General features: G+C 35.0%; 2 protein-coding genes across 2 annotated transcripts; one reads left to right on the forward strand and one right to left on the reverse strand.

The window, feature by feature from the left end:
- Nucleotides 1-337: 337 nt before the first annotated feature.
- Nucleotides 338-2,887, forward strand: Tspo (Translocator protein). The gene is made up of 3 exons (XM_070313283.1): nt 338-533; nt 1,589-1,801; nt 2,629-2,887. Exons 1-3 carry the CDS (start codon nt 429-431, stop codon nt 2,824-2,826), a joined length of 516 nt encoding a protein of 171 aa, XP_070169384.1. The 5' UTR covers nt 338-428; the 3' UTR covers nt 2,827-2,887.
- A 285-nt stretch (nt 2,888-3,172) lies between these two features.
- Atg1 (serine/threonine-protein kinase unc-51-like protein Atg1) lies at nt 3,173-10,196 on the reverse strand. Its single transcript, XM_070313282.1, has 14 exons — nt 9,593-10,196; nt 8,998-9,090; nt 8,759-8,809; nt 8,603-8,672; nt 8,240-8,416; nt 7,857-8,091; nt 7,195-7,515; nt 6,900-6,965; nt 6,378-6,662; nt 5,883-6,136; nt 5,241-5,624; nt 4,842-4,969; nt 4,526-4,661; nt 3,173-4,163 (listed from the first exon to the last, which is right to left on the reverse strand). The coding sequence occupies exons 1-14, from the start codon at nt 9,680-9,682 to the stop codon at nt 4,090-4,092; spliced, it is 2,364 nt and encodes a 787-aa protein (XP_070169383.1). The 5' UTR covers nt 9,683-10,196; the 3' UTR covers nt 3,173-4,089.
- Nucleotides 10,197-10,599: the final 403 nt, after the last annotated feature.

Genomic DNA, 10,599 nt, shown 5'->3' on the forward strand with positions numbered 1-10,599 from the left:
ATAGGGGGACTGAGGAGCTCTCATATCAATGGATTGAATTCACTGAATGAAATATAATATACACATCTACATTTTATATTTCTTATTTTTAAATAGTATATGTAATTCTGATTTTACTTGAAAAAATTTCAAAGATGCTGTTTCTTTTTTTTTATTAGATAATAAAAAAAGAGATGCTTGATCAAAGAATATTGATAAACAATACGTTATCTTGTGGATTGCAACAAGTTGCAAACAAAGCACTAATAGGAGCTACCTAGCACAAACCAATGTATGACGATAGTTACGTCACTGCCATGGAAAAGCAATAGTCATCGCAATTTACGTCGCTAGGTAAGCTTTACGTTCAGTCTATCGACGTTCTCCGCAAACGTATCATCGCGAGAACTCTGTACATTCCATTTCGTCCTAGTTCAAAAACAAAAAAAATGCCGGTACGGATCAATTGGCCTCTATTGACGGCGACGGTCTGCCCTAACATCGGCGGTTGGGTCGGCGGCTACATCACCCAGAAGAATATGAACTGGTACGAGGTGAGGATCATATGCGAAAGACTTGTCATGCTGGTGCGACGCCAAACCGGCGCCGGGGATTACGTCATCGCGACGTAATGAAAACCCAAGAAAGTTATAATGGATCGATTAAAGTACTATTCTCGATACACGTTTTTTGCCGTTTTTAATTGTAAACTCACGAATGTGTTTATAAACGAAGGTCACCCGATAAGCGCGGATCGATATACACGAGTGATTCGCGTCAATTGTTGCTATTTAAATCGTTCGATTCAGTTTGCTTTAGTATGTCTATAGGTCTGTCTATAAAACGTATACATTTTATTCATAGCGACAATTATTATTGCAATAAAAATATCGTTGTCTATATATTTATAATTATATTTGTAATCTGATACTTATATAATTATAATCATATATAATTATTATAATTATTTATAAATGTTTTCATATAGTTATATATGTGTATGCACGTATTCTTTATATGTATATAACTATAAATATATTTTATTATATGTAACTGTGTATTACATCCGTGTAATATATATATATATATATATATCGCGATTGTAATAGCTTTGAGAGAGTTGCGTGTTATTTATAATTTAATTACAATTGTGTGCATAAGGCAATTATGCCTAAAGACATAAATTCCAGAGAATAAACAAAACATATCAATCTACGAATCATATTCGTAATCAATCATTATGTCGAACAATTATAGAGTTTCACGAGTCTCTAATTACTTGTCAGTGTATTTATAGCAAAAATTAGCAGATTCTTTCGTCTTTGCTGTTTCTCTCGGATACATTTATATCACGAGAAATATAAAATAATAGCGCAGATATATTATCTCTCGGGATACTCTTCTTTTGCTTACACAAAAGAGACATAGAACTTAAGCGAGAACACAGACTATAAAACTTCTCCATTTACTATCGATCGTAGAAGATATTGCAAATGTGTTTACAATAAATTACACATTTTATTGCTAATATATAATATAATAATATCGCTTTGTACGTAGATAGACATAGATCGCGCTTTCATAATCCGTTGTTACTCTTATTCTATAGACGCTGAACAAATCGAAAATCATTCCGCCAAATTGGTTGTTCGCACCTGTATGGACCACCCTTTACTGTACAATGGGCTACTCGTCATATCTGGTGTGGCGAGACGGGGGTGGCCTGCAGAAAGCGGCCGTACCGCTCAGCGTGTACGGTCTTAATCTTGCCCTCAACTGGTCATGGTCGCCACTTTTCTTCGGGACTCATAACGTTAAATGGGTATTACATCCAATACGCACGCACACATACGCGTTTATTTAATTTAAAAATCTGACAATACGAGACCGTTCGAGTGTATTTTCGTAGATACTGTTAATTTCATCGAAAAAAAAAGAAAAAAAAACTAGAAATAGATGTCTTCTCGAAAGCAGCGTCTTTTGAGAATAATATTAATTATTTGCGAGTAAGCGCGATGCTATCGGAACTAGAAAAACTAGGCAATATAATTACAAAGAACTTGTATTTTTCCGTCGTAATGGAAAAATACATTTTCTTTCTAAAAGTTTAATGTTAAATCTGACATGTGGAAATGAAATGGAAATTATATAAACAATTTTATGCAATATATATATAATTTCCATCATTTAATATAGAAACATGATAGGATAACATGATAGTATTCATATTTTTTAAATAAAACGATATAAAAAAAAAGTTCTGGTAACCAAACCGCTCGAACAATCTCCTAGCTTAAACAGAATCTGATCTATCTCTTAGCGGTTTTAAACTGAAACGGATTTGGATCGTTTCGAGAGCGATTTTCTCAATTCAATTATCTTACTGAAGAGAATTTATTACTTTCTATTTCTTCTTTTCTTCGTTTTATCGATTTTTATACTAATAATAAATTTCAAGTATAATTATGTGCAATAAATCCTAAAAAAGAATAGATCTACAGTGCGTTCATAGATTTTGATAATTAACTTTCGCATTTTGAACTTTAGAGAAAATTAAACACTCGCCGAATGATCCATAAAACCGTTTCGAGATCGAAAACTCTATTAAAACTACGTTTATTAAAACTAACGTTTTACACTTATGCGCAGGCTCTCTACGAAATTGTAGCATTGTCTGCCAGCACGGCGACACTTGGAATCGCATTCTACCATGTCAATCCTGTCGCCGGCTATCTCATCATTCCCTACTTTGTGTGGACCTCTCTTGCCACAGTATTCAACTATGTCATCTATCGAGATAACAAACAGCTCCCGGCTGTCGAGAAGACTGAGGAAAAGAAAAATTAAAGAACTTAAATATAACAGAGAGAAAAGAGAGAAACAGAAAGTCATAAATCTTTGCTTATATATAGACAAAGCTAGCTTTTTATGTTGAAAAAACATATCTCACAAAATCGATGCTATTGATGGACTCAACGAATACTTTGAATCAACAATCTGAATATATAATGAATAAATATCGAGTATTTGTATATGTATACAATGAAAAAAAATGTTAAGAAAGCGAAAAAAAATATTTCTATCAAAATTTACATCATTTTTTTTCTTTATTTAATTAATTAATATATTAAATAAAATATTAATATAAATTTATGTTATTAATATATTAAATGAAATATTTTGTACATTAATATTTCTTTTTCTTTTTTTATAAAGTCATTTAAGGAAAGATTTGTGCAAGCTGCTATTTAAAATCGAAGAAAATAATCTTGCATCGATAATCTATGGATCAAAAAAGTTATCGACTCGCTGTTCTTGGATTTAGCATCAAAGAAAAGAAAGAGTAAAGACCATGATATATAAAAACTTTTTAATCGTAATCGTAAGACTGTAAGCAAATCGACCAACCATATAGTCAAACATTTTTACTTCATTATGAGATGTTCGACTGTAATTGATCGATTTGCTTACGGTCTTCCATTTACGATCAAAACTTTTTTATGTGTCATGGCCTTAAGAGAGATAATCGAGTATGCCCATCATTCACTACTTTACTTTTGTACAATTGTCATTATTGTTTGTTGACCACCGCAGTCGTCGACGAGACATGCCTTTGCATTGAACGCACAACGCCGTTAGTATACACATGTTTATTAATCGATATACGAAATAAATTAGTTAATCGATCCACGTGTACGTACATTATATAGTGTACAATTATAATACCTTAATTGTACTAAGTTTTAATAAATCATACAAAGAAATCTTAAAAGGGCGGGGGCGAGTGAATGAAAGGGGATATGATGACTTAGGAGACTTTCATTTTCTTCATTGTCTACCCTATTCCGCACATGGAACTAAGTGGAGCCTTCTTTTTTTGGGTTAATTAGCCTTGGTAAAGTAAAGTCAACCGCGAGAATTTAGTCCCATCTCCGTTTCGAGCTGTAGAGCTTATAGTTTTCGGCTTTAATCTCGTCTTTTATACAGAATAGGGCAGAGTATATTACATAAGAGAGATATCGAGTACGATAGTACGGGCGGCTGCTGCACGGGTGGGACCTCTTCCGGGCGGCTGTTGCTGCCATATTCGGCTATCGTGTTTCACAAGCGCTACGTAAGTTCGGTCGCGTAGATGTATCCTTGCTGCTGTAGCACATATAACCGCTTCTCCACAGCTTCTTTATCTGAAAGTTTACCAGTAAATCATGATCAAGACAATCATAAAATCTATAATAAATTTAAAGAAACATGTCTGTGGGAATTATAATTTAATCTTTACTTTTGTTTTTAAATACAGATGATAAAAAATGAAATTTAACAGGAGAATATTTATGTACTATTTTTATACAATGTTTATGAATTACATATTGATAAATAAATATGAAACTTAATGCAAAAGAATGGGATTTGTCATATTTGAATAAAATTTCAAATAAAGTTGAAACACCAAAATCGTAAAAACAATTGGTAGGGTAACTAAGGAAGAACTTTTGCGTTAATATCTTTACTGAAAAAAAAGATATATATATTTACATGCAATACATACATTTAATGAGCAGGGCTCGATCTTGACTGTGGCTGACATGCTGCGCTAACGAGTGCAATAATATCTGCGCCGTATGGTAGCGCTGGAAACATTCGCCGCCTTTGCCAAATAGCTCGTCTAATGCCGCCGATTGACACTGAAAAAGTAATTTCATCAAATATTCTGTATACCAAACGATAACATTAGATACAATTTTTTAATTATCTTTCAACTGTTAGATATAATATAGATATATGTTAAGGCTTTGAAAACAGAGGAGAAAATATCAAAAGAGAATAATGATAAATATAGTTGAAAAGGAATAAAGTTTTGTTACCATGTGAATCGCATGATTGTATAATATCTTGTCCGCTGTGGCTCCCGTTTGACGAAGAAGCCCCGCGCTGTTGAGTTGTTTACATTCCGTCAAACAAGACTTAAATTTCTCGTTCATGGTGCTGACGACTATAATATTATAGAGAGAAGATAATATATATATTAACCCGCAAATTCTTTTCCTTCTATAATATCTTTGTTGCAAACATATATTCATGAATTAAGTTACATAGAATAGAAATACGTAAGTCTTATTTTATATTCAATTTTGCACGCAAACTTTACTTTAAAATGAAATTTTAAACTTCTTAGAGAGAAAAATCTTTTTATATGGAGTTAAAAATATGTTAAAATTTAGAATATTATTTTAAAAAATTCTAAATTTACAGAATGTACTCACCTTCCTTCACGGTGGCCGTCGGTTGCAACCTTCCAGCCTTGAGCTCCTGAGTAGCCAGATTCAGACCTGAACTAAGCCACTGAAGAGCCCGAACCAGCAGAATGACTTGCTCGGCGCGTTTCCTAGTAGCCGCGTTACCGATTTGCTCGATACCACTGAGCGGCGTTGGTTGCTCGATGTTACCAAGTGGTCCAGCTCTGGATCGGGCGACTTCGCATACGCATTCGCACAACGCGACGACGAAGTTCAGTTTCGCCAGGATTTCGTTATGCTCACGTTCCATTAGCGTTTCCTCCGGCAATTCTGGCGCGATAAACGTCAACGGACGATCATCGATCGTCGTTGGTGGTATGTCCGGAAAGAGGTTTTGGAAACTACCGGCTTCTATAAACGAGAAAGAAAGAATAATGGAATTTATACAAAACAGATTGGAGTTAATAGCAGGTAACAGATGATGTTTTTTATAACTTGTTGCACGATATTCTAGCTATTGAGAAACGTGAAACATCAGTCGGAGCGATGTTAAGATTACTTGTTAATTGATGATTATTGAAAAATGATAAGATTTCACAAATCTTGATACATCGCTCCAGCTGATGTGAATAATAATTCAAACATAAGATCTTAGCTGAAGAATGTTACCGGATATCTCCGGAAGAGTGATAGCTCTGGTGCCAAAGGGTATAACAGGCGAATGCCTGAGAGTGTTGTTGTTGTCCTGAAAAGCTCGCGAAGTAGGTGAACCGAGCACTGCCAGGGGACCCGTAAGAAGTGGCGAAGATGCGCTATTGTTGCCCGTGGAACGTCGCAACGGCGAGGTTCCGCTCGGCGTGTGCGAGTGCCTTGCTACGGGACTTACTTGCCAGGTATTGGGCGGTGGTGGAGTCTCGCTCAACCTAATAATTAACAAATTACAAATTAACTTTATTCGAAGAGCATGCGGAATATCAATGATCGAAAAGGGACTCTGGGAAAATATATAATTGGTCCCTTGATAAAAAAATTAAAATAATTTTTTTTTCTTTTTCTCTCTAGAAAGGGAAATCATTATATTTTTGTGAAATACAATAACTCGAAATTTCATGATTTATTTACAATGCTCGTCTGTACTTTCTGCCGGAAAAAAAATGTTTGTACCTTCTGCCGGGTGGGGTACCGATGACAAACTGCACGCTAGGTGGACTGAGGGAGCCGATTTCGGGCGGATGATTCCTGTGGGAGTCCACGCTGCGTTTCATACTGATAGGTTGGGAGCGAGGAACAACGCTGCTACCGCCGGAACGAGCGGCATTCGTCAACGGAGACTGCGGTGGCTGTTGAGCTGCTGCATTTCGTTGACATGGAACGGGAATCGGCTCAGAGATTGGCAAATAGCATGGCCGGGGTGGGCTAATAGCTTCTCTGCTCGTTTGTCTAGCATATCTGGCGGATATAAGTCGTAGAAATATAATAATAATACAGAAATTGAGAGAATTGTAGTTAATTTGATACAATTCTATACAATTTCTTATACAACCAAAATGAAAAATATATGATTAAATACCAATAAAATTAATCTTTGCATAATATAATTGCAGATTTGCATTAAGTGCAGTTATATGTATACTTTTACATATAAACTCTGATATATCTAAAAAAGTATAATAAAATGTCACGTACTCGTCCAATTTCGATAAGCAAGGTCGGAGGGGGCTGATGGCTTCCCTACTCACTTGTTTAGTATACCTGTGAAAATTAATAAAAACAATATAACAAACATTTTGATAAAATGCTTTACACATTAAAAAACAACAAAATATATTAAAATATGCAAATATTTGGAGATCGAAAATTCAATTCTACAGATTATGTGAAAAAAATTCTTTTTATTATTAATTTCATTAACTTACTATACATATAATCTAACTTTGTTTTGTATCTATCTCTTTTAATCAATTATTTAATTTAAACTTACTTTACTGGTGGATTATTATCAGTATCGCTACTGATATCGCTCGGTACAAGAACGAAGTCGTCCTCGGGACTAGAACATGGAGTCTCCGTCGTCTCGGTTTCTGGGTTATTAACAATCGGCGTTCCTTCCTCGATTGGAATCACCATTGTACCTGGAGACGCAGGCAATTCGGCGGGCACCGGGCTCGAACTAGGACTGTCTCGAGTACCCGTTAGGAACGCATGACCGAAGAATTGATCGAAATCCATGCGATCGGTCGCTTCACGCCTCAATAAGCCCATCAAGAGATTCGTTAGTTCAAGCGACGTTCCAGGCGGTATACTAAAACAGGAACATACATAGTATATATTTTTCTTATAATATTTTCTATATTATAATTTCTTTTTTATGATAATAAAAAAAGCTTATATAGATTTTTTTAATCTATACAAATTTTAATAAATCTATTCAAGTTTCTAATTTAAGAAATTACACAAAAAAAAGTTTAACACATAAATGATAATGAAATAACAAAAATCTATATAGAAACATAAAAAGATTGTTTCTCACACAAGAAAGTTCCAATCTATAATTCAAAACACTTTCGATCTCTGAGGAATAGAAATTAAATAGTTACCAACAATACGAAAGAATGAGAAACTCTTATTAAATATTGCTTGTACCTTGGAACAAGATTGACAGTGTTCTCATAGATTGATTTGAGTGCATGAGGATTGTTTGCAGGGTGCGGTGCTTTCCCAGTGAGACATTGATACAGTATGGTTCCAATGGACCACAAATCTGCCTTAGCGTCGTACTGGAGGGACATAATGACTTCGGGCGCCATGTACATTGGTGACCCACATAAAGTCGCAGCCATTACGCCTTCCTGTAAAAACCTAGCAAAACCGAAATCCGCTGAAACAGAAACATTACTGGCATATATTATCGACATATATATTAACCCTAAAAGTATTTGTAAACCCAACAATGAAAAGAAATAAATTAAATGGACAAATAAATTCAAACTTGATAAAATTAAAGGCTAGAATAAAAATATTCTTACCTATCTTCAATGTTATTTCATGTGGTTGCGGACAAGCTTTGCCACAGTTATGATTCAACAGAATATTTTGTGGCTTGAGATCCCTATGGACTATTCCTTTGGCATGCAACACCTTCATTGCACGAACCAATTGCTTGAGAAACAATCTAATGGTGTCCTCGGAGAGAGTACCTTTTGCTATTAGGAGAAAATACAAATTATTGATATGTATGTATGTTCATACATATATAAATAATTCATATCATGACAAATTGATTAAGATTTCACTAATTTTATTATTGAGAAAATGCGCAGTTTTATTTAATTCTTTGGTTAAGATATGTTCTTCATTGCAATTCTTTTAAATTGTTTAAGTAAACTCACCGTTTAAGTAATCTCCCAAATCTCCACCATTACAATACTCCATAACCAGGAAGACATTATGATTAGATTCCTGTATTGAAGAGATTAATTTTAATATTTTTATCACAAGTAATAATAAATACTTTTCCATAAAATTGATTGAATTAATAGCGTTACCTTACAATCGTACAACGCAACAACATTTTCGTGGTGTAGTTTAGTTAATGCCTGTAAGACAAAGCATTATTTATAAATATATATAAATCTTTTGTTTTTATTTCCCAATTTTATTTTTAAAATAGATAAAAGAATATTACAAGATATTTATAATAAATAATATAATTTAAAAATTCATTAATATTTTTCTGTATATAAAGTTCTTAAAAAATCTGCTATTATAAGTATAAAGAACATACTTTTAAGATTTTAATCTCCTTCTTCAATAAGTCCTGTGATTTGGCTAAAGTTTTCTTTGTGATACTCTTGATAGCCACCACCAAATTTGGTTTCTGCAAAATATGAAGCAATTAAATGTAATTATTGTATTTCAAACATACATTAAATATTAAATTAGATTAAATATAATAACAGGATATAAAAAGACTTCTAAATTATAATTTTGTATGATATACATTGTTAAATTATGTAAAAAAAATAAAGAAATAAAGATTCACAAAGGATTATCAAAAATAGCAGAGGCTATTCTCTGAAGCGTCTTATCTGTTGAATAACAAAATTCTAGAAATAAAAAATAATAGATATATTGTGTTCCATTATACAGTATAACAAAATTCTGCAATAAACTTTATCTATCGTGCACTCTATTTCAAAGCAGTGTATCTGTTAAAATCTGGACAAAGTTTTACAAAAAAGAATCAGAACAAAGTCACGTTCGAAGACAATGGACTTTTGCGAAAGATTTCACACTAATATTAAATAAAAACAACTTATGACAGATTAATAATTGACACTGACAAAAATGACAATAAAGACAAGCTCGAGAATACACACTTTGCGATGTCTGCCCCTGAAGACTACGGCAAAGGCGCCGGTGCCGATCAGGTCCTTGGGATTGTATTCGTAGTCGCCGATGATCTCCATCTCTCTCGCGTGTCCGATCTCTACCGACGTGCCGAGGTCGATGGTTTATCAACAACGCGAGGATGCATCGTCCGCGATCGGAGATCGATATGTGGCGTTGCCGCCGTTGTCCCCTGCAAGACTCGACGTTGTCGGGATTCGATCAACGTTGGCGCAACGCACAGCCTCAGGATTCATACACCTCGTCCGTTATCATTGTCCTCGATCGTGACGTCCAATTATCGCTGCTGATTCTTAGGAGCAACGCACCGCAGGAGGCGGGGGAGGAGCCGCGAACTCGACAGCGGTGGAGGAGGTGGAAGAGGACAGAAGGGGCGCGACGGATGCGTCCGAGAAAACACAAGACACACCACGGAGAAGACGCACCACGCATCCCCGCACTGCCCGCTACCCGTCACACGCTCTCCTCGGCATTGACGCAGTCGTCAATGACCGTAATAAGTTGACGAAATGTCAAACATCCTCGCGAGGCTCGCTCGCGCGCGCGTGACGTCGCTACGGAAGAAATCTGGCATCTGGCACACGCGATGCGCGTGTGGGTGACATTTCATTACTCCTACGTCGAATTTTGTCGAACGCGCCGATTGGTTGCGATCAGTGGGGGAAAATCGTGGAACCAAACCTGCACATGCGCAGTAGCGTATCGGACGCATTGTAGAATAAATTATTATTATTATTATTATTATTTTATTATTATTTTTAGACTGATGAGATTGAAGAGTGAAATTCGATCAATCAGAAGAGATAAATTTAAGCCTCTTTCGTTTTGATTAGTCAAATTCCAATCAATCTTCAATGTATAATCTAATACAGACTTTCGATTGGTTATCGACTAGAGAATTTCTATAATCACGATAAACAATCTCTAGAAAACAAAGGGATCTTTCTTACTGATCTTTATCAGAAATAAATCTAAA

Source organism: Polyergus mexicanus, unplaced genomic scaffold, assembly GCF_030449975.1.
Source record: "Polyergus mexicanus isolate NDT 795.1 unplaced genomic scaffold, iyPolMexi1.0 SCAF_23, whole genome shotgun sequence".
In the NCBI taxonomy this organism is placed as follows: domain Eukaryota; kingdom Metazoa; phylum Arthropoda; class Insecta; order Hymenoptera; family Formicidae; genus Polyergus; species Polyergus mexicanus.

What these genes read in the sequence shown, in the direction of transcription:
- Tspo (XM_070313283.1), top strand. Translation starts at nt 429, where the DNA reads ATGCCGGTACGGATCAATTGGCCTCTATTGACGGCGACGGTCTGCCCT. An exon ending in AGAATATGAACTGGTACGAG is followed by an intron (nt 534 to 1,588) that starts GTGAGGATCATA and finishes CTTATTCTATAG; the next exon opens with ACGCTGAACAAATCGAAAAT. An exon ending in GGACTCATAACGTTAAATGG is followed by an intron (nt 1,802 to 2,628) that starts GTATTACATCCA and finishes ACTTATGCGCAG; the next exon opens with GCTCTCTACGAAATTGTAGC.
- Atg1 (XM_070313282.1), bottom strand. Translation starts at nt 9,682, where the DNA reads ATGGAGATCATCGGCGACTACGAATACAATCCCAAGGACCTGATCGGC. An exon ending in AGGAGATTAAAATCTTAAAA is followed by an intron (nt 8,810 to 8,997) that starts GTATGTTCTTTA and finishes TTTGTCTTACAG; the next exon opens with GCATTAACTAAACTACACCA. An exon ending in GACGGCCACCGTGAAGGAAG is followed by an intron (nt 4,970 to 5,240) that starts GTGAGTACATTC and finishes ATAATATTATAG; the next exon opens with TCGTCAGCACCATGAACGAG.